This window comes from Nuphar pumila, chromosome 8 (genome assembly GCF_984573655.1).
Source record: "Nuphar pumila chromosome 8, dmNupPumi1.hap1.1, whole genome shotgun sequence".
NCBI classification, from domain to species: Eukaryota; Viridiplantae; Streptophyta; class Magnoliopsida; order Nymphaeales; family Nymphaeaceae; genus Nuphar; species Nuphar pumila.
The window spans coordinates 121,446,114-121,470,786 of record NC_143256.1 but is presented as its reverse complement, the minus strand read 5'-3'; the positions used below and the strand labels follow the sequence as shown (position 1 = coordinate 121,470,786).

Sequence of the window (24,673 nt, the reverse complement as noted above, 5' to 3'; positions counted from 1 at the left end):
ATTCAAGTTTTTCTTTTGATTCAGTGATTGTCCTTTTTTTTAACGAGGATTCAGTGATGGTCCTTTATCTTGCACAATTGGCAAATTTTGTTATAGTTATTATCGTACTTAGCAATTAATCAAGTGTTTATCGACAAATCATGATTAATCAAGAAAAACAATCAATTTTAGTACATCAACTTTCTGACTAATAATACTAAACCCAAGAGGTTTGGCGCAGTGGGATGGGATCTTTTGACTGGAAGTCCAGGTTCAAATCTCATGGGCGTCACCCCAGCTTAAGCCAAAGCTTTGGGACTCCCTGGGGTGGAAGGGTAAGCCCTCAAAGTTTTACTAAGGATTTGGACATTTGTTAGGGACGATCTATGAATGTCATCAAGTCGATAGGACGTTCCATGTGGGTGTTCTTTGTTGTAAGATTGAAGTTGGGTGTGATAACTGGTGGACATTAAGGCCATTGGGACTTTATCAATTAGGGTTTGTTTGATGCCTGGGCCAAGCTTGAAAGGAATGAACGAACATAACAGATAGGACGGGTACTCGTCCAATGTTTGTTTTGATTGTACTCATCTCTCTTCTCTCGTCTGCTGTGTTCCTTATGTTCAACTTTTGTTTTACGTTGTGCAACAGAATGAGCACATCAAAAAAAACTCTAATTCCATGAAAAAACAAGAAAGAAAATGGATGAAAGGCAAGAAAAAACCCGGAATTGACAGACAAACATTGAAATTTATAGTAGAAACCAGTAAACCATGAAGATCCCATCGTCTAACCAATCATTGGACGAATTTCAAACCCTAATCAAAGGAAAAAGTACAAGCTGTGATTGTTCTTGTTTTAAAATTTTGTGAAAGTTGGTCAGAAGATTGACCTTGACCTTGTGACCAACAATTACAACAACTATTTTTCCTGCTGTGATTGGTCATCCCTATGTGCGACTGAAGCAAACACGCTCTATGTTTAACCTATTTTCAACGCATCCAATATCGCAAGGCCTTTTTTGTCAAATCAAATCCATAACTTTAGTATGAGATCCAAGCTTTATCCATCTTATAAAACAAAGGCACCTTTCAAAATTCATATGAAGTATAAGATCAAGACTGACCCAACCTATATCCAATTTGTTTTTATAAATCCAAACTGCCCAACAAGATGGGTAGGAGATGGAACTCAGGTCAGTCAGAGTTTGAAGTTTCCACTCATTTTTTCATGGTCAGATGATGCATAGACAAATTCATTGACCGACATGGACTCTTCTATCGAGCTAGTAAGATCGACTTGTTAACATCACTAGAGTTCTCTTTGGGCAGGTTTGGAAGTGAGAACAAGGTAGGAAAGATAAAATGGCAGTCTTTTCTAATGTTTCAAATGAGAGAATTTTTCAAAGATAGTTTTTCTAAAAAAAAAAATTTATAGAAAAAAATCTTGTACTTGGGGTGGAGTAATCTTTCATGCATAAAACATTGATTTAACACACACTCCCTAGCGACCTCCTCACTCGGTTGTCCTTCTTCTCTTACTATTCCAGATGATGGGTGGCACTCTCGATATGGCGAGGGTCATCGAGTCCAATGATCGGACAGTTTCCAAAGCTCTCACATAGTCGAGCTCCCCCGAATTCCAGGCTTCTCCTCTCCCTCTTCCCCACTCTTCATTTGTTCACCGACGATCTGGACGACCTCCTCTGGAACCCTATTCTACATGGGCCCCGATTCTAGAATCCTCCTCTCCTTCGCGTTCAATCACTAGCGACAACAGTTGATAAGGACTGACGGCGATTCATTGACGAAAGTTGTCACCCAAGTGCGTCAAGATCAAGAATTCTTCGATGGAATCAGTGATCATTATCGTAGAGATTGTTGGTCATACATGACCAAGGTTGGCCATGTTTCACACATGGGTTCATGCGTTGAGGAGAGAGGTGGGCCCACTCTCTCTCCAACGCATGAAACCTCCCAATAGTGAGCTTTATCCAAATGGAGCATATTTGAATGTGCTTCATTTTGATAAGTATGAAGTGAAAGTTGTTGTCGATTTTCTCCCAGTAGTGAGCTTTAACTAATGTTGGGTAACAGAGGTGAAACCACTAACAAACTCTCCCTTTTAGGGAAGAGGATCTCACACAATGAAGATATAGAAATATCAAAAGTGAGAAATCACCCCTTGAAGAAGGTCTATTACAATACCTCAGAGCTTCATCATCTATGCACATTGTGTACTCCTCATCCCATCAGTGGTATCAGAGCCTTGGTTCATGGTGTGCACGGTTCCGTCTTCAAATCATTGTTCAAAGTCGCTGATTGCCGCTCAAAGCCGCAAAACATCGATCACCGATCATCGAAAAACAAATACAAGAAAGGTCAGTGCCCTTTTTCCTTTTAGTGTATGGGTTGTTGTATTTGGAGGGGCTTAACCAAGTCCGAATCGGTGACCTTTATCCCCTATCACCGGATTTCCAACCTTAGTCGGTGAAAATCTGGCAACAAGAGAATATATAAAAAAATATAAAATAAGGGTGTTGGGTTTTGATTAAATGGATTTTTTTTACAAAGTAGTAACAAATAGGTCGCCAGATTAAATGGATTTACGACCTACCTCGCTGAAGCTAAACAAAAAAAAACATAGCAAAAAAAAAAAGGAAAGCGCTTTCATTTTTCTAGGGTTCCATTTTCTAAAAAAAAGACCCTTAATTGGGTTTGTTCGAAACAAACAAAATTTGGGAAAATTGTCTTTTTTTGTGTGTTTTTTTTTTATTTGGGAAAACCCCTATGAGGAGACCCTCTTTCGTTTTTAGGGTTTCATTTCCTGTATAAAAGAAAAAAAATAGACCCCAAATCGGGGTTTGTGTCTAGCCTCTAGAAGGTTGCCAGTTTTTTTTTTTTCGGTGACCTCTAATTTTAAAAAAAACTTCTTTATTTTTGTTGTCGCTTGAAGAAACAAAAACAAACAAACTCATTCTCTGTATTTTTTTTAAGAAGCAGACCCAGATCAAGGTCTGCATCTATCTTCAGTCATCGACACTGGAGATTAGACATCTCTAGTCGTTGTCGTGAATCACCGACGATGAACGCCAGGCTTCAACAAAAAAAATAGAGGGAAAGTTTTTTTCTTTTCGTCAAGAGAAAACAAAAAAACACATGAAAAAGGAGAATCACAATGGGTCACTGGTATTCGGCGACCCTTGTTCACTAAAAAAAAATCAAAAGGGCAGCATACCTTTTTTTTTCCTACATCGCCTCATCGTCCACCATGGTGTCGCCCACCACGCTGTCCCTACTGCTAAAATTTTTTGGTGACCCAATCGACCTACCTGTGGTGGAGGATCAAACGCAAAAAGGGTTTTTCACGTAAGGGGAATGAAAAAAAAAAACTTTTGCAGAAGAACAATGATTTGAGAGAAAAAAAAATGAGTTTTAAGGATTCTCGAACATTCGGTTCTTTTATACTGTTAAACAGGAAAAGGTATTATGCAGTCCCTAGTCTTTTCTAATAATACCAATCAAGTCCCTATCTAGTTTATTTATTTTTCGCTCATGTTCTTTTCTGTTAATGTCGCTAATATCCTGCTGCAATAAAATTACGTCTCTAACTTTTGTTATTTTAAATTTGGCACCTATATCATCTACTTTACAAAACACATCCTTATTTTCTGGTAAATTCCAGAAAGCGACTTGTACTCTGAAAAATATTCAAAACAGACTCTTATCTTTCTGAGATTTTGCAAAAAACCCCATGGATCTTTTTTTGAAAGTTCTGTTTTGGGGGTTCTATTTTTTCTTTCACTACACACGTCTGACTTTTCTGAAATTACATAATAAGTGCTCAAAGTTTGCAGTTTGGCTCATTGATCTTTGTTTTAGTTGAAATATGTTAAAAATTGATTGTCTTTTATTTTTTTAAATATTTTCATGGCAAAATATGTTTAATATCATGATTTTACATATTTTGAACATGATATTTTGTGAGTTCATGGCTAATGTTGTGATATTTATCTTATTGTTGAATGTTAGACATATTTTTATCATATTTTGCTAACATAAAATACTTAAAATCAAAAAAATGCCTAGTAGGGTTTGTGCTACTGAATTGGCCAAAACTGATAAATTAAATGGAATCAATTTTCATATTTGGAATAAAAGGATTCCTCTTATTTTGACTTTAGAGAGCATCGAGAATGCCTTGACTACTGAAATGAACCCGGGTGACACAACTCTAGAAGCAGATAAAAATTTTTATCTTAAATATAAAAAAGATAACATGTTAATCAGAACCATCATACTCACCTACATGGATGATGATCTCATTAGGGTGTTCGAAGATTACTCTACAATAAAGTCAATGTTTGATGTTATTTCAAAGAAATATGATACTACGTTTAAAACTCACATTCAATTGCTCTTGGAGCAATATAATTCATGTAAGATGCAAGAAAGTGATAATTTAGTTGACCACGTGAATAAAATGTTAGTGATGGCAAAGGACTTGATGATTATTGGAAATGTGATTCCTGATCATATGCTGATATCCACTATTTTGCATAGTCTCATATCTTCATGGAAGATGGTGCAAGTTGCTCTATGACTGAACTCTAAAAAATTGACACTGGAAGAGTTGTATGCTCCACTTAAAATTGAGGCAGCAACATATGCAGCAAAACATGAAAAGTGAATTATACTTTGCTAAAGATGCTCTAAACAAAAGTCATAGCCCTTCCAAATGCCCACATTTTAAAAGAAAGTTTTTTAAAGGTAATGACAAATTTGATAAGAGAAAAATGTTCAACATTTCGCAAGCCGCAGGCAACCACCTCTCAGGTGAAGTGCTTCAAGTGTGAAAAAACTGGACACCTCAAAAAAGATTGTTAAAGTCGGACGAACAACAACAATAGCATGAAGAACAAAAATGGCAAGCAAAAGGGGAGACATGATATGATTTATGTGATATCAGAATGCTCATATATAGACCAGGCACTTTCTGGATGGTGGGTAGACTCTTGAGCAATGCGTCATATCTCCATGAGCAAGTAAAGAATGGTGGACATAATTGAGTATAAACTCAGAGAACATCGGGTGTACATGAGGAACAACACCTACTCTGATATTATGGATATTGGAACTTATTGTATTGAAACTTCTAGGAACAATATTATGTTATCAAATATTTTGTTTGTACCATCTATGAGACAAAATCTAGTGTCAGTTCTGGCATTAATTGCTAAGGATTTTGAAGTTAGGTTTCTCTCAAAAAGAGTTACTATAGGAAAACACGGTCGGGTTCTATTTTATGGAGTTTTTTATAAACAACATGATTTGTTCAAATTTTTTTATTCTGAGATGAATAAAATTTTATATATTTTTATTTATATTGATAATGTCTTTAATGTGGATGTATTGTTTGGCACCAAAGACTTTGACATATTAATTTAAAGAAAATAAAAAAACTTATTGAATTAAATCTAATACCTAACTTTGATTAATCTTCTTTTTACATATGTGAACCTTATATTCATGGTAAAATAATAATAAAACCATTTTCACATAATGTAATTGGAGCATCTGAATTATTAGAAATCATACACACTGACATTTGTGGTCTCTTCATGACTTAAACTCATAAAAGAATATAATATTTTATATCTATTATTAATGACTTATCAAGATATAGCTATTTATATCTTATCATATAAGTATGAAGCATTAGAAAAATCTAATTAATATCAACAAGAAGTCAAAAACCAACTTAGTAGAAAGATTAAAGTTTTATTGTCCGATCGAGGAAGAAAATTTACCTTAAATGAATTTTCTGAATATTGTAAGGCTAGTGGGATCAAACATCAAACTACGACTCCATACACTTATCAACAAAATGGTGTAGCTGAAATATTTAATAGAACCTTTCTTTATATGGTTAGATACATGTTATCTAATGCTTCATTACCTAAAGTATCTTGGAGAGAAGCAATACATATAACAACATATATTTCAAATAAGGTTCTTTGTAAGACTATTGTCTCTACACCTTATGAATTATGGTCTAGAAAAAAACCTAACCTAAGTTACTTTCGTAGATAAAGTTCAGTAGCTAAAGATTATAGAGTAATCAAGAGATAAACTCGATACAAGATCTATAAGGTTTGTATTTATTGGATATCCTAAAATATCCAAATGTTATAGATTTTACCATCTAAATAAGAGTTTAATCGAAAGTAAAGATGTTATATTCTTAGAAGATCAAAACATGAAACAAATTATTCCTAAAACAAATGGAGATGAGCTTCTTGATTTATATTATGACTTTGATGACTCACAATAACGTTTATGTAATAATGAATCATCTTTTCATTCCCTATTTTCTTCAAATCAGACTCAGGTTGGCCATAAGAGGTAAAGCTCCCCTGTCATACTTGGATGGCTATTATATCTACCTAGTGAAGGAACTGTGTTATGCCTTAGACCTTGATGACATGGAAGATAACCTATGAGGCAATAAAATCACGTGAGTCAACAGACTAGGTAAATGCCATGGACAAGAAAATTGAGTTCATTGAGAAAAACTAAGTCTGGAAATTGACTGATTTACCTGAGAAAAAAAAACCATTGGTTGTAAATGAATTTTAAAGAAAAAATTTAAGTCTGATGAAAGTATTGATAAATTTAAAGCAATGTTGGTAGCTAAAAGATTTTCTCAGAAAGAAGGGTTAGACTATTTTGATACATAATTACCTTTACAATTTTTGCCACAATAAGGATAATTCTCGCTATTGTAGGTCATTACGACCTAGATCTACATCAAATGGATGTTAAAACCACATTTGTTAATGGTGAGCTTAAGGAAACAATTTTCATGAAACAACCTAAAGGCTATATAATTAAAGGCAAAGAAGATACAGTATGTAGGTTGAAAAAAATCCTATATAGACTCAAGCAATCACCATGACAATGGTACTTAAAGTTTTATAAGGAAATTACATCATTAGGTTTGTGAAAAATAAATTTGACCACTGTGTTTATGTCTGGAAAAGTGAGAGCAAATTTGCTATTCTCTCACTATATGTGAATGACATTCTTTTAACTGGAAATGACAATGATATATATGATTGTCAAAACCAAGACATAGTTAAATTCTTAATTCGAGATGAAAGACGTGGGAGAAGAATTCTATGTTCTTGGAATTAAAATCACTCGAGATAGAAATTCTAAACTTTTAAGTTTGAGTCAAGAAAGGTATATAAATCATATACTCAAAAAATTTAGAATGAGTGATTGCAAGCTTGTTAGAACGTCTGTGGTAAAAGATATTCAATTAAGTAAGAATGATAGTTCTGGTGTGGGATAAGAAAGACTAAATGTCCCTTATGCACAAGCCATTAAAAGCTTGATGTATATTATGCTATGTATAAGGCCTGATATCAGTTTTGTTGTTGGCCTCGTTAGTCGCTACCAAAGTAATCCTGGTTAGCCTAATTGGCAAGCAATAAAAAGAATATTTTGATATTTAAAAGGGATAATAAACTTAAAATTATGTTTTCAATATGAAATTTAGAATTAACTGGATATTTTGATGCTGACTTTGCAGGCAACAGAGATGATAATAAATTCACTTTTGGATTTATTTTTTGTCCTCAGAGGAGGAAAAATTTCCTTGTTTTGTAAGAAACAAGGTTGCATAGCTCAACATACTCAGTAAGCATAATATATTGCATGCAATATTACTGTGACTTTTGCCATTTGGATAAACCGCTTCATTAATGATTTGAAGCAGGATATAACCAATGGGCAAGTTTAAATTTATTGTGGTAACTAAGCTGCCATCTATCTTATGAAGAGTGGAGCAGACGATTCTAAAAGTAAACATATAATGGTAAAATACCATTATATTCATGACATGATTGAAATGAATGAAATCAAAGTCAGTTACTTACTTATATATGTTATGATTGTTGATTCCTTAACAAAGGGCATATCAGAGAAAATGTTATCAAAACATGTATCCTGTATGAGATTAAGATATTTTGATAAGACATGTGGCTGAATGAGTAACCAAAATATATAACTCATTCTAGAAACATTGATGCAAGTGAAATACTTCAATAGTGAGAGGCAAAATCCTGGATCGTGATTATTTTTCACATAGCCAAGTAGGAGATGTTGGTCATACATGACCAAGGTTGGACATGTTTCACGCATGGGTTCATGCGTTGAGGAGAGAGGTGGGCCCACTCTCTCCAATGCATGAAACCACTTAGTAGTGGACTTTATCTAAATGAAGCACATTTGAACATGCTTCATTTGGATAAGTATGAAGTGAAAGTTGTTACCGATTTTCTATTTTAGAGAGAAAATCGGTAGCTCCCACAATGCTGGGTAACGACTACCCAGGGGGGTGAAACCACCAACAAACTCTCCCTTTTAAGAGAGATGATCTTACACAACAAAGATATAGAAATATCGAAAGTGAGAAATCCCCACTTAAAGAAGGTCTGTTACAATACCTGAGAGCTTTGTCATCTGTGCACATTGTGTACTCCTCATCCCATCAAAGATCTGTCGGATTCTTGTCCTTTGTCGATGGTTTATGTAAAACCCATGAAATTTATGGAATTCTAAACGAATAAAACATAGGCATTTATGTGAAATAGTAAGATTTTATGCTAAGCAATACAATTTTGATGACTTGGGGCTTCTAGAACGAAACCAGTAACAAACCCTTGAAAGTAGTATTTGGATCTGGATCTTTGCAAGATCTGATGATCCGACTTGGCTCACAGGGCCCAATGAGAAACTTGATGGTTTCGGGATGATAGCGTGAGATCCAAAACACATTTAAGGTAAGAGAGTGCAAGTTTAGAACAAACGAGAGAAAAATCCACGTGAAAACGGGAAAAAATCTATCAACAAGGAAAAATGTCCCAATATGACATAAAATGATTTTTCTTGTAAAAGTAAACACCAAGTGATAGTGTGGTATAGTGGTAGGACACACAGTTGTGTGGAGCCATATCTTAAGTTCAAAACCCTGGAGCGCCCACGTAGAAATGAAAAACATTGCTTTTTCGTGAAATCCGGAACAAAACTAAAAGAGTTAAATACAATTTAATCCACACACTTTGCAATGAAAAACAATATAGCACAAGTGGTGGGGTTTGTTGCCCCTTTGATGAAAGACCCTCATTCAAAAACCCCTATGCACAAATTGTCTTTTTGCATAAAAAAATGATGATTTTACTTAAGTGAATATATATATATATAGGAATGGTAAAAACGTGGGAGTTGGGTTAAGCCTAGATTTTTGACTGCTTTTTCTCTTTTCCAAAAAGTAAGAGAGATCCCATGTGACATGGAAGAGGGGTACCCATAAAGCAAATAGTGAGGGAAGTTAGAGAAAATCATGCCAAAGAGAGAAGGGGCATTTTTGGAAATAGGCATCACCCACCAAAAACATGCGATGAGGGTGAAGATTTAATGTTTTGAAAATTTAATAACTTCCCCTAAGTAAGAGGAGTTAAATGGGGGATTTTTTGGTGGGGAGTTACACTAGACGTCTCTCTCTCTCTCTCTCTCTCTCTTGACGTTTTGGCCAGCCACCCTTTCCTTCTTTGCTGATCGTGGGGACTCCATTATTGAAGTTGTGTGGGTTGCTCCAATGAAGGAACGAGAGTGCAACTGTGTCGTCGCAAGACTTCAAATAGGTAAGGGACATTATACTTATATGTTGTACTCACTGTCTTGTAGTACGTATGAGGCTTGATGCCACCCAGAAATTTGTACTAAACCATGCCAGCCATGGATGGGTATATAGGGGTCCAAGCTCTGAATTGGGATGATAAAAAAAAAACTTTGGGTTTTGGATGGCCCGAGTGATGGAGGGCTGGATGTGAACTCATCCCAAACGTTTGATGGGCATTTGTAACACACGATTAGAGTGGATGACTCTACAGGTGAGAGTATGTATACCAGAGATGAGAGGATCTTTCCACTTCCAGTAGCTATCAGAAATTTTAAGTTATATGCTCAGCACTATACACAGACCACATCACATGAATATATATATATATATATATATATATATATATATATATATATATATATATATAGGTTGTTCCCAGATCTACTGTCCAAGGGTTTCATTAGAGATAACTCAAATCTGATTGTTTACAAGGCTGTGGTTGAGACCCACGTCTGTTCATTCCCTGTAGATTTAAGTCTTCGCCTTAACCTAATGATTTTTGCTTAAATCATCTACAAAATGTTGTTTTGATAGTCTATTAAACATGGGCCAGATAAGCTTCTAATTTATGCTCTGCCCCACCATGTATCGGCTGAGATTAGTGGTGGAATGTGAATGGCTGGACATAATGTCTAATTTTTTTATTTTGCTAGTTTGGGTTATTACTTAATGAGCCGTAAACTTTTGCAATGTATGCATAGTGGTCGATGGCATATAGCGTAACTAAGCTGCAGATGACGTCAGTATGCTATTATATTCATGAAATTATATGATTGCTATGAGGAACTATGAGTTAATGGTATGGGAAGTGTTGGTAGACTGACATGAATATAATTGATTTAACGGGAACTAAAATGTTAACCACTTAAGTCATTGTTCGTTCCTTTCATTCTCCACAATTACTATCCTTATGTTTATGTTGTTGTTTAATGTATTTTTTTTTATACCACCATGGACATATTTGCTGGGAAATTGACCATGGTTATAGTATTACTCAAACGTGTTTTATTGATTATTCTTATGTACTATTTACTTTGTACATACCCTGTCCATAAAGTGTGAATATCTAATTTTCTTCATTTTTGTCATGTTTAGCCATGTCTTTTATCATAGTCTTTTCCATGGTGGGACCGAAGGGGTCCAGCGTTTTAGACATTTTTGCTTGAAGAGAGTGTATGGTTGTTTGTCCATTTAAGCCCATGCTACCTGGATAATGTAGGTGTGTTAGCAACAAACAAATATGTATACACATAGACACACACATGAGGTGGCATACAATGCGGGCAATACATCTTTGTTGCTCTCTTTGCATTTGTGCTTATTAACTTGGTCAATTTTCCCTCTAATGTAAAATAAAATAAGGGAAACTAAAAATATATAAGGGAAGCAACATTGCCAAAATGGTACAGAATGAAATAAATCTTCGCCATTGCTGGAAAAAAAAATGGGGGCAGCACGTGTTGTACATGCTGATATGCTCTATCTGCCTATATCGGGGCCATGCAAGACATGCTGGGCTCCTCAAGGAGAGACACCAACCGTTAGCACCTTTCGTTGATGACTGTCACCTAGGGGTGGCAACCATAAGGCCATGACAAGAGTCGGCCGATGACAGTCTAGCTTGTTGCGACAAGTCTATGTGACCTTAGTAAGGGTACTTTCAAATATATATATATATATATATATATATATATATATATATATATATATATATATATATATATATATATATATATATATATATATATATCAAGCAAACCATGCCACATGGATGGCATAGTTAGTGGGTACTAATGTGTACGTCGTAGCTCAAAAAAAAATGAATGCTCAAATATGGACTTTGAGTCCAGTCGTGCAGGAAAAAAAAATGCTACCTTGATGGTGCTTAGCGCACCCTAACTCAAATGCATACTTTGTGTGCGAACTTTAAGCCGGGTTCAGGATTTGGGAATTCCTTGTGGTGCGATGACTCGCACAAGAACATAATTGATAAATATAAATGTATGCATCACCAAAAAGGTGATGAGGTTATGGGTATACCGGGAAGACGATATATGTTACTAGACCCCCCCTTAGGGTGCGATAGCTCGCACAAAATGATAAAGAAAAGGTTAAATGCAATTATAAACATAAAACCTCTGAGATTCTGGGTACACCTGAAAGACGGTGTATGTTACCGGATTCTTCGGGCTCTGGGTACACCTGAAGGATGGTGTGTGTTACTTAACCCATGGTTTACCTTGGAGAGGGTAGGTGGTACAAGCTTCATGGACATTTTGATTTTTTGTGAGAGTTAGGCATCTCACCGGGTCCCCAGTCTACGAAGTTAGGGGACCAGGACTACCAATGTATTCTAGGTGGTAGATCCAAGTCTTCTGCAGAAGTGTCAAGGGTGCATCCTAATTCTTGTTCTAGCTACTGAGGAGTTCTCTCTCGGTCACTAACCGTTCCCTTTGGACATCTGTACGGCTAGTCATACGAGTTATTAATTAATAGACCCCCGTATGATCTCGGTCCGCTACGAGGTCTATGCCTGTGCGTGCTCACAAGATAAGAGTAAGATAAACATTAAATAATTTAAGTTGACTGAAATCTTATTCCTGAAGAATTGTATACTGTTGATATGACTTTCGTAAAACTTGTGCAATCTACAACTTATGCTAATGTGAATAAATGTATCTTTAACTCAGTTATCTTTTAACTGTATTATGAATTAGAAAGTATAATTATTTTCTTAGAATAATATAAATTTCCATGCTAGTTATATTTGTAGATGTTGCACATATTTGTACACAGAACACTAAGCTCCATATATAAATATAATGCTTCTTACGCAAACAGGGGAGTCTGACCATTCTGCTTTAAATGTTTTTCAGGAAGCAACTAAATCAGAGCATCAGGGCATCATTATGGATATAGCCAAGAGATCTCATTTATTTCAGTATTTTATGTTTAAACTCTAATTAATAAATTTACATTATGATATGAGATGTAGTTAATGACATTAATGCTTTAATTAATGAATGATATGCTTTAGTACTTCTCTGTTTTACCCTGTAATGCACCCAACTCTTGTTTTCACACTTTTGCTATTTCAAAAAAAAAAAAATTACTCCAAAAAATTTTACTTCAAAAAGTTGGGGCGTTACAGTTTATTATATCCGGTCAATCAATATTTGTCTTTGTCGATTCAAAAATTGCTATTTTTAAAGGGAGTTAGCTTTGTGTGATCTTAAAAGTGTTGCTAGTAAATAAACTTAACAACTAGCGACTGGACTCGGTTCGACTCATCACAAACTCATTTGTGATCGGTTCGTATAGCTAGCGAGTCGAGCTCTGACTTGTATATATATATATTATGTATAATATATCTTTTAAGTGTAATATATAAAAAGAAGAATGCATAGAATATATTCCAAAAGAGTCTGATTAATGAAACATATATACATAAAATATGAATTATTAAGTGTAATATTAAAAATATATATTTTGACTATAATATATAAACACACACACACACACATATATATATATATATATATTCCATGTATAAATAACATAGAATGTTTTTACACTAGCCAACTCGTGTCCAAGATGAGTCGAGCACTCAGCTAAACACAAACATGAGCCGAGCCACGAGCTCAATCCACTGGTAAATGAATTGAGCCCGAACACACTTTGTCCAGTTCCTTCGACTTATTTACCAGCCTTACTCGGAAATTGAGCGCCACCACCACCACCATCACCCTAAAACCAAGTGAAGACAAGAGCTTGGCTCTCGCCTGCTCCTGGAGGAGGGGACAACATCACCACCTCCACCCCCTCCTCTCTTTAAATTTTTTAATGTTTTCAAATTTGTTTTTCTCATACTACACAAACAACTAAAATATTTTTATTTAGAAAAAATAACATATCAAAAATGCTCATAGGCAATTTTTTTTAATGAGACTTTTTCTTGCTTTCAAATGTGCCCTATGAGAACCATAAATGAGTTGAAGAAGGGATTGAAGATGCGAGCAAAGGTGAAAATGAAATATGGGAGTGAATTTGTGATGCAGCCTTGTTGTGGAGAATGTGGGGAAATTAGGTACTAGCTACTGTCATGATGATCCACACTACAAGAAAGAATTATTAAATAAAAAACAATATAAGACCACTAAATTTCATCTCTACGAAAGTTCTAAAATGCTTATTTATTATAAACAAAAAATCGAAGCCCCAAACTAACTTGAATATTGAATATAGATTCAATATATAATAATAATCCAAACAAAATAAATGACAATAAATACAAATAATAATAATATAATAAATTATATATAATTGGACCCTAGATCTTCATTGGCTTGACATCTTCGTTTTATCCAACTTTCGTGAATTTAACTCCGTTGGTGAATCAAATTGTCAACTACATCCTTTTAGTATGTAGTCCCAAAAGGAAATGAAATACATATATACACCCATCTTTTTTTAAGTATGAAACTGACAAAGTGGTACATGACACTAGGGGTGCCAACGGGTCTGATTTACCACTACTCAACCCGGACCAAACCCTATAGAGTCCGGGTATGGGGACAAATAAGAAGACCAGATTAAGACCCAGGTCCAGACCCGAAGGTCCGGTTAATACATAGACCCTGGTATACTTTGTGAAATTTTATACCACACCCTGACCCGACCTGAGTTCCGATTAAGACTCATAATTTTTCAATGCAAAAATGATAAAAAAATATTATTTTACCGGGTATGATCCAGGTCTGGTTCATGTAGCTCTTATCGGATCCAGGTATGATTTCTCTTATAGTAGACCCGATTAGACCCCAGTCGAAACCCGATACCATATCCAAAAATCTGGTCCAAGTTTGATTCTACCTGGGGCTGAACCAAACCCGAACAGTTGACACCGCTACATGACACACTTTTGACACTATGTAATCGTGTTTTGGCCAAGTCCAAACAAATACGACAAACATAGGCAATCACGACTCAAAATATGACAAATTTTGCCAATTGATCTTTTTGATGATTTTATCGTATGAAAAATTAAGCGCCTTGGTTATCCACTTGTTAAAGTTGCTGCATGGTAAAATAAGGCACTATGCAAGTTGTAGTGTGAAAAAAAATAAAACCACACTACGATTTCGATCAAACAAAAGAGCAAAGCTAACAGTAAAACAATAAATTGGCAATATTTGTTATGTTTTCTAGTTTGTGGTCAGTTATGTATTGCACTAGAAATTAGAATGTGACGGAAAACCAACTTGCAACTTATTTTATGACTTGCAAGTGACTAATCGCCAAGTCACAAAGTGACATAAAATAACAAACAACGAAGTTTTTTAAGGTTTCTCCCCCAAGACCTTTCATCTTTCCTTCTCTTTCTCTTATCTTCAGCACCTAAGCAAATTCTTAGGGCACGTTTAAAAGAGAGAAAGATGTAGGAAAAGTGATGCAAAATGAAAAGTTTGTATGGATTTTTTGACCCTTCCAAACCAGACAGGCTTTTAGCTGATAGAATTTTTTAAAAAGTACACTTTTTGATAAGAAACATTCTTCCATAAAAAGAGGTGGAAGAATGTTTTCTACGAAAGAGAAAATTTATTTTACACTCTCCACCACTCATCTCACCACCACCCTCCTCTCTCTCCTTTTCACATTTTTCTGCTCAATTTCTCTTCATTGCTACACAAACAAGCAAAAAAACTTTCTTTTGAAAAACGCTTCTTAATAAAAACTCACAGGCAAAACTTTCTTTTCCTATAAGAGTTTTTCTCTCTTCCAGACGTGCCCTTATGCTAAGTGCTATATGTGTGATGCAAAATGCGTGAAACCACGTCCATCCACGTGCCCACACAAACTCAGAAATGCATTCTGCGAGTCCACTTGAGTCGCATTTTGCTGTCTCAAAGTGTTCCATCCTCTCTCTTGGAATAGGGGAGGATAGGATAACTTTGAAACAAAAAAAGAGGGTCCCCTTTATCCTTGTCAGCGCTGTTTGAGATAGGACAGGACAGGACAGGACAGGACATGATGGTACCCTAGTGCTTTCATGTCCGTGAAGCAAACACCCCCTAAGAGGTGTTTGATTTGCAGAAAACTCTGACGATGAAAAATAAAAATTGAAGTTTTTTTGTTTTGCACTGATGAGTGAGCTTACCATTGGCAGAAAAAATCCATGAAAACTCTGCTCATCTTATAAGAACGATTTATGAATGTCACCAAGTTCACGGGACGTAAGAAGTTGAAAACCCATAATTGGCGCCCCTTGCATCAAGGTGGAAACTGAGACTACCCCTCGGTGGCAGGGGAGACCTCAAGTGCTTTCTCAAGCGGAGGTCAGCCAAGTAGTGATGGGCTTCCTTTAAAAAAAAAGAGTGGTTAACCAAAGCTCTATTACAAGATAAGAACTGACAGGCCTCTCGGGGCCCACCTGATTCTGAGAGTAACGTTCGTCTCTTCACGCTACAATGGGGTATGGAGGCGGTTGTGCACTCGTCACTATAGAACCAAGAACAGCCCCAGGCGGGTTTTCCTCATTGCTCCTCTTCCAGGCTCCAGCTCCTCGAAGTCACAGACAAGAGAGAGAGAGAGATGGATGGTTTGATCAAGGAAGACAGATGGGGTTACACTGTGAGAACAAGCTCAGATGCTTGCATCTCTGCCATCAATTCTTACTATGAACAGGTGGGTCCACTTAAACCCCGCCCTCTGTGTGTGTGTGTAGTGAATTTGTGTTTGTGTTTGTGTTTGTGGGGGTGAAGGTATTGTCATATGGGAGAAGCTGCAGAGTCATAGCAAAAGCAGCGGCAGAGGACAAGGGCTGCGTCCTGGCCAACGTCTTGGCCGCCCATTTCTACCGCAGGAGTAAGCCTCAGCTATCGGCGTCTCACCTCGCTGCTGCCAAGGACAACCTCGTGAGGCCTAGACTCACAACCTCCCTTGTTTCATTCTTCATTCTTATCATATTTGCCGCATTCTGCTTCTGATTTCCGATGTCGGTTCGTCGTATTTGGCCAGGATCATGCCACTTCTTATGAGAAATCGGTGTACGGTGCAGTTTCCTGCTCGATGGATGGTAGCGTGGACGACGACGCCGTTCTTGCTTTCCTATTGGAGGTATATTCTTAAATCGACCCCTCTTATCTTGTTCCTGATAATGAATTTTGTGAATGGTTTGTTTAATGATGACTTTTTGGGAATTTGGTTGATCATCCAATCGTAATTGCTAGATACAGCTTTTCGTTCATTTCTTTTGGACGTAGAATGCTTGATGACCTGTAATCGGCTGCCTGTGTTATTGGGGTTTGGGTATTGGGAGTTGGGTGTTGATCATGAACGAAGTTGGTCTTTTGTTTTAGATGCATTTCTGAATTGTACAAGGGCGGGCGGGAAATATCAGTTTCATAAGAGACCAAGAACAATAGAAATCCCAGACAGCAGATCGCTTAGCAAAGAGAAGCATGAGAGGAAGGCCACATATTGTTCGAACTGTTACATGTAGTTACAGGAAGCTTCTAGGAAACTCAGATGTGTGAATCCGTATGCTTCTTTCACAATTCTGAAACTTTCTTCGAAATCGCTTTCCCCAATATGAAAGCAAACTTTTTCTGATGCTGAAAATGCACCTTTGGTGGTAGAAAATTTGTTTTTTTCTTTTTAAAATTTGTCCTTTTATTGTAAAACCTACTATGATGGGTCTTTGTAGGCAAAAGACTTAAAGAAGTGTTTAAATGAAAAGCAGATTTTATTTACGTTTTTTAATGTTACTTCTCGATTCAATGATCACTTGTCCCTCAGTTCCTCTTATGCTTCATAAACACTTCATCTCACACCCACTTCTTACTCTGGTAACAATGCTATACCATAAGAAGATTGAGAATGCAAGCCCAAAAAAGGATTTTAGTTTTGATACATTCACTCATACAGACATTAGTTGATTCTCAGAGGTGTTGGCTATTGTATTCAGTTGCATGCTGGTACATCTTACTGTAGTCCTCAACTAGTTTTCTATGCATATATTGAAAATAAATAATGGTTGGTTGGAATAGGAGGGTTAGGTGCTGCATATGGTCCCTTTTTCAGTTCAGGTTAGGAATCCTTGATAGGGTTGGACTCCCGTTACGACTAAGACTCTTAAGCCCTCTTTCATGGCAAAGGGCATTCCTCCCTGGCTTGTTGAAACAAACGGCCCCCTTAATGGAACAATTCCAATTACAGTTAAGACTCTTAAAGACACTAGCACCAACATTGCAACAAGTATCCAAGCATAAATAACTTACAATAACAGCAAGAAACTCTTAATCTGAACATATTCTAAAGTAACAACCTAGGCACAAAATCATGCTGTTGCCCTTGATGGGAAGAATGACCAAAATGCCCCTGGTAGGCACACATATTTCATTGAGTTGGGACCTTGATATTAGCAACTGATGTTCACTATCTCTTTCACGTTATTTTGACTCTTTAACATATATTCTTCATCAGATATTTGTTATAGGCTTATTGATTCTTCTTGGTGTCTATTATTTGTTAGAATGCAACAACCACATAAGATCTTCTAGACCCTAGTGCATCCTTGAAGCCAAATATTTGGCCACACGATATTCAACTCTATAAGCAGTGTGTTTATGTTAGCTGGTGTTGAGTGTGGACTTCACTTGGTCTCTGACAACTCTAACACAGAGACAGAAATTGCATACTTGCCGCTAGTAGCAAGCATGTTGGAGTTGATTATTGTGTTCAATATGACTGTCTTGATGGAACCACATCCATTCATTTTTGTTGCTGTCATTGAGCTTGCTGACTTTTTTGATGTTATTTCCATTTTGTACAATTTAAAGCAGTCTTGCCAATGCTTCCCGTCCTGGAAAATGATTTTCCCAGGTCTACAGCTTGTGTGTGTGTGTGTGGGTGGGGGGGTGGGGGGTGGGGGGTGGGGGTTACTAAATGTTTCATGCTTACACAGTATTTAGACTTGTAACTGATTTTCCCAGGTCTACAATTTAAAGCAGTCTTGCCAATGTTCCATTTTTGTTTTTTGTTTCACAACTAAATTTATACTATTTTATTTCAGCTAATAAAGAAGTACCCAAGGGACCTGGTGTCTTTGAAGAGGGCCCAGATTATATGCTTCTACTTGGCACGACCTGATTTTTCCTTGTACCTAGCTGAACAGGTGATCTCTAATCTACTTTGAATTGTGTCCTTGGTTGAATAATTATTTAAGTTTATGAAAGATTATCTACAGAATTGTTAATGCATCACTCCTTCCTTTGTTGTGTTAATTTACATATTTGACTTCTTTTATATCATCTTTCCTTGGTTGAGAATTTATTTTAAATTTATGGAAGGTTATCTACAAATATGTTATTGCACATTGCATTTTATTTGGTCTGTTAGTTTATCTATTTGACTTCTTCTACAACACATCCTTTGTGCTTTCCAAGCTAGAGCTACAAAGAACATTTTAGATTCTCCATCTAACCTTTTTTTCTCTGTAAACATTTTAAATTTGTGATTAGGTTGATGATATGCAAGTCCTCTGGCTACTCTACCTTTAGAAAAAAAATTTAAAACTATGCAACTTAACACGAAATTCTATCTTTATTTCATCTTTTTAGTAAGGGGACAACTGTGCATTTTATTTCTTCAGGTGAATTCATCTTTATTTATATCTGTTGAGAAAATATTAGTTTTGCTAATTTAACAAAAAATTTAAATTGCCTATAGGCTTTGCCAGAAAATAAACGAGCGAGCTACATATACGGGATGCTTGCTTTTCCTTTACTTGAGCTTGGCAGAATGGCTGATGCTGAGGTAGCTGCAAGAGAAGGTTTAAGAATCAACAAAAATGACCAATGGTCCCGACATGCTGTAAGTTGTAGCTTGGAGAATCTAGTGGAGTAATATTACTCGTCATATATGACTGCTTCTTAGAACTAATATAGTCCTGCTAGTGCTCTTTGTCCCGTGGTGGTTGATGCTTGACACTGCCACTGTTGCTGCCCGGCCTATAAGTACACACTCTGACCACAATCAGTCATTTAGATGGGCAGGCAGTTGCATTGCTGCATGCTGATGTTTCTTTGGTTCCTATACTGATCAATCCTAAAATTTTCTGTAACCGTTATCTTTTTACTTCCTTCTATTCAACAAATTTCCTTTTTTTGCATCTTTGATATAGTATTCTTGAAGATGAGAGAATTCTCGACTTGAGGAGTTTTGCATTAAAAGCATTTCATGAATTTGTGGATCTTCATTCTGCCAAAGTTCTTACAAGATAGCTGATATATTTTATTTGAACATTTGTTTTCTTTTTTTTTAGTGCTGCATAAAACATTTACTTGCAAGAGTATTTCATTATTTTATAGTTATCCATTGTTGAGTTGTCAATTGCCATGAGTACGTTGCAAGCTGACTTCTGGTGCTGATCGCATACTCTTTGAATTTCAGTATTTTCCCATGGCTATTTTTATGAAATTTCCAGTATGGCTAACACATATAAGGGGGTACAGAAGAAAAGTCTAAAATGGAGTATTTATGTAACATAGGTTACAGATAAAATTTCTCTTACTACTTATCTACCGGTTGAAAAGTCCAATATTTGACTTGATAATCAGTTTTTAATTGTGAGTTTGCTCCATCATTCTATAAAATTTCAAAAAGGGCATTGGTAATCTTATTAGTTGGTTCCCTCTTATATCTAGCAGTTGTTGAATGAAGATCTTAATTAGTAGTCGTAGGCTTCGTGGGAACTTATTAAATTCTAAGTAATTTTCACTAATGAGAACACAAGAGAAGGAGCACAATCACAAGGCAGTCACTAATGGGCACAAGAACACAATATAGTTCACAACAAAAGCCACTAAGGCTATGTCACATGGGTGCGGGTGCGACACGGGTGCGGCTGAATTTCAAAATTTTTGGACACGGGGCCACAGATATATATATATATGTATATATTTATATATTTAAAAAAAAATATATCTACACAGTCTGGTAAAGACTGTGCTCAACACAGTTAAAAAAAATATATCTACATAGTCTGGTAAAGACTGTGCAACACAGTCTGGGTAAAGACTGTGCTCTGCATAGTCTTTCTCTCTAAAAACAGAAGTATATAAAAAATATATAAAGGATATTTTTTTTAGTTTTTATACATTTTTTGTCCTAAAAAATGGATAAAAATAGACTCGGTCAACGTTGACCAAGTCCAAAACAAGGACGAACTCGGTCTCGACTTGTTGACCGAGTCCGACTCGGCGTTGACCGAGTCCGGGCCGTGTCCGAAGCCACACCCGTGTCCGCACCCGTGTCAGGGCGTGTCGACTCGGGTGCAGCGCCTCCCTAGCCGAGTCCATGTGACATAGGTAAGGACAGTTATGAGGTTAAAAGAATCGAACACCTTAAATCTGTACACAGATTCACAATTTCAACGTTGCTCTTAAACCCATGCCAATTCGATTTAAACCAAGTCCCTTACCTATTGAATCCCAAGAGGAAAAAACCTACCTTGGTGAGCTGCTGTGGAGTGTGGACTGAACCACGAAGAAAGAAGAAGAAGGTGATGACACTGCAGAATAAGGAACGCTGCAACATTCCTCACACTCGGTACAACCCTCTCCCTTTCTCTCTCTCTGCACCCTCTCTTTTCTCCCCTTTCACGATTTCATCCCTCTCTCTCTCTCTCAAAATCGATATTGGGAGAGAGAGCTCTCACCAATTTTATAAAAGGACTCTTCTTCTAAAGGGGACATCCTTATCAAATTTGGAAAGTCTTCTATTATGGAAATAGAAGCCTTTTCTATACAAACTCTCAATTAAAAATATATATAATATGTATATATATATTATCTATTATTATTAGTATTGTTTATTTTTAAAAGCTTAATTATCCACACACATATGCATCATGGGTCTCGGCCAGCGAGCCCAGGATCCATATCCGGACCCAAATGACGTCAATCACTATATATATTATATACATTATATCAATTCAAATAGTGAAAATTGAAATGAAATGGGGATCTTCGAAACACGAGCTTAGATTAACAAGAGCAAGTGTCAAGAATGACACTAAAGCATAACCCTTAAAAAGGGTATAACTGGAAACAAAATAAAAATAAAAATGTATTCTTTATTGATATGAAAAACCAATTGCTTAAGAAGCATTGGAGTAAAATACAAGAGGGGCTGCACCCCTTTATATACACAGCTGAAAGAGGACTCAATAGAGCTGTTGGGCACAGTCCAACAACTCTATTTAGAGCTGTTGGAATGTGTCAGTCCAACAGCTCTATTAAGAGCTGTTGGACTGCGTCAGTCCAACAGCTCTATTGCTAGTCAAGTCTGGACAGGACTTGACTAGCAACAGTCATTCTAGTTCAAACTGAACTAGATGACATAAAGACAAAAAATAAAAAATAAAGGGAAAAAATTACAGAAAAGAAAGAAATGAAAAATGTATATATATATATATATAATATAATATTATTATATATACATATATGTACAGTTTTACATTTTAACACTCCCCCTCAAACTTACGGTACAATGAGCGAAAGTTTGTCTAAGAGAAAGTGAAATCGGGGAGCAGCGAGAGGCTTTGTAAAGAAGTCTGCTAACTGATATTCTGAAGTGACATATGGCAGATCAATTATCCCGTGTAGATATTCCTCTCTGACGTAGTGACAATCCATTTCGATGTGTTTGGTGCGTTCGTGGAATGTTCTGTTACTGGCAATGTAGATCGCACTTTTGTTGTCACAACACATTTGTGAAGCCTTTGTTGCTTCAACTCCCATGTCAGCAAGCAGTCGTCGGAGCCAAACTACTTCCATGGTCGTGGTTGCCATGGCTCTGTATTCAGCTTCGGTGGATGAGAGAGATACCTTCTGCTGCTTTTTACACCTCCACGAGATTAATGATTCCCCTAAAAAGACACAAAAGCCAGTGGTTGAGTGTCTGTTATTGGGATCACCTCCCCAATCAGCATCAGTATATGCAATTAAATCAAGAGAAGAGGAGGAAGATAAGAAAAGTCCTCGTGAAAGAGAGGACTTGATGTATCTGATAATACGCATGACTGCTCCCATATGAACAGAAGTAGGAGCATGTTGAAATTGACTTGCTGTATGAACAACATGTGCTATATCTGGTCTGGTAATGGATAGATAGGAAAGTGCCCCGACAAGCTGTCTGTAAGGAGTAGGGTCTGCAAGAAGTTCTCCATCATCAATCTTCATTTTAACATTAACAACTTCTGGAGTGTCGACTTTCTTATCATCAGTAATACCAGACCTGAAAACAATATCAAAAGCAAATTTAGTCTGAGATAATAAATATCCTCTAGGAGAATAAGCAACTTCAATGCCTAAAAAATATCTCAACAAGCCCAAATCAGTCATTTCAAAATGAGATTTAAGAAGTGTTTTGATTGTTTCAACTCCCTGTTTATCGCTTCCGGTGATGATCATATCATCCACATAGAGAAGAAGCACAATGATCCTTGCATCAGAATTCTTAATAAACAAAGCAGTGTCAGTTAAACAGAATTGAAAACCAATATCAATCATAACACGACTAAGCCTATCATACCAAGCTTTTGGTGCTTGTTTAAGTCCATAAAGAGCTTTTTCTAAGCGGAGGACTTTACCCTTAGGAATACTTAGACCAGGAGGGGGTTCCATATATACTTCTTCAACTAGCTTTCCATTTAAAAAAGCATTTTTGACATCCATTTGAAAAATAGACCATTTTTTGATAGAAGCTAAGGCAATTAAGGTTCGGACAGTAGTCATACGAGCCACCGGAGCAAAGGTTTCTTCATAATCAATCCCATATTCTTGGGCATAACCTTTGGCTACTAAACGGGCTTTATATCTTTCAAGAGTACCATCACTCTTGGTTTTAATTTTATAAACCCATCGACATCCTATAGTTTTCTTCCCTGGAGGAAGATCTTGAATATTCCATGTAGAAGCCTTTTCAAGTGCATCTAATTCAGCTTTCATGGCTTCTATCCATTTGATATCATTTTTTGCTTGAAAATATGTGGATGGTTCTTCATATGAGTGAATTAATGCAATAACTGCCCTATATGTGGGTGAGAAAGACTCGTATGATACAAACTTTCCTGGAGGCCTCGAGATTCGGGTTGATTGTCTAGTTGGAATGTTAGAATATTTCTCAAGTGCACATGGAGGATTAGACTCTTGTCGCCTGGAATATTGAATACTAGTATCTCTATGAACTTCTTCATTTTCAACATTAAGATCAATAATTCTTTGATCATCATCAAAGTTACAGTCAAGGTCATATTCATTAGATGTTGATGTTAGATCTAGCAAAAAGGAGTACTCAGTGACGTCTTTTAATTTTCTAAAATCAAAGAAGCTCTCCTTTTCAAGAAAGGAAACATTTCTAGACACATATAGTTTATTATTTTTGAAGTCAAAACATCTATAACCTTTCCGGTTTTCAGCATATCCTAAAAAGGCACAGGGAATCGCACGAGGGGAAAGTTTATCATTTTTGTCAGTAAATATGAAACATTTGCACCCAAATATTCTTAGTCTAGAGTAGTCTGGAGAAATGTTCATAAGTTTTTCAATGGGAGTGATATTTTGTAACGAAGAAGATGACATCCTATTAATGAGATATGTGGCAGTTAAGGCAGCTTCTGCCCAAAAGTCTTTCGGGACTTGATTTGCTATTAATAAAGTCCTAGTGGTTTCTATAATATGGCGATGTTTTCGTTCTGCCAGTCCATTTTGTTGAGGTGTATAAGGACAAGATCTTTGATGTGTGATGCCATGCAATTTAAGATAATTTTGAAAATCTGTGGATAAGAACTCTCCCCCTGAATCTGTGCGAAAAATAGTAATATCATTTTGAAACTTGTTTTTAACCATATTATGAAAAGTTTGAAAGTATGAAAATACTTCAG

The 24,673-nt window shown here is 36.3% G+C and overlaps 1 protein-coding gene across 3 annotated transcripts in view; it reads left to right on the top strand.

The window, feature by feature from the left end:
* Positions 1–16,219: 16,219 nt before the first annotated feature.
* LOC149830469 (uncharacterized) overlaps positions 16,220–24,673 on the top strand; it is an 89,473-nt gene continuing 81,019 nt past the window's right edge. Inside the window, exons 1-5 of one of the 3 annotated variants that reach the window (XM_090016530.1) lie at positions 16,220–16,410; positions 16,488–16,640; positions 16,744–16,842; positions 18,800–18,901; positions 19,456–19,599. In XM_090016530.1, coding sequence (XP_089872656.1) covers positions 16,318–16,410; positions 16,488–16,640; positions 16,744–16,842; positions 18,800–18,901; positions 19,456–19,599 — 591 coding nt within the window. In that variant the 5' untranslated portion in view covers positions 16,220–16,317. The remainder of the gene's footprint in view (positions 16,411–16,487; positions 16,641–16,743; positions 16,843–18,799; positions 18,902–19,455; positions 19,600–24,673) is intronic. The other 2 variants (XR_016433877.1, XM_090016531.1) reach the window with 2 other exon arrangements.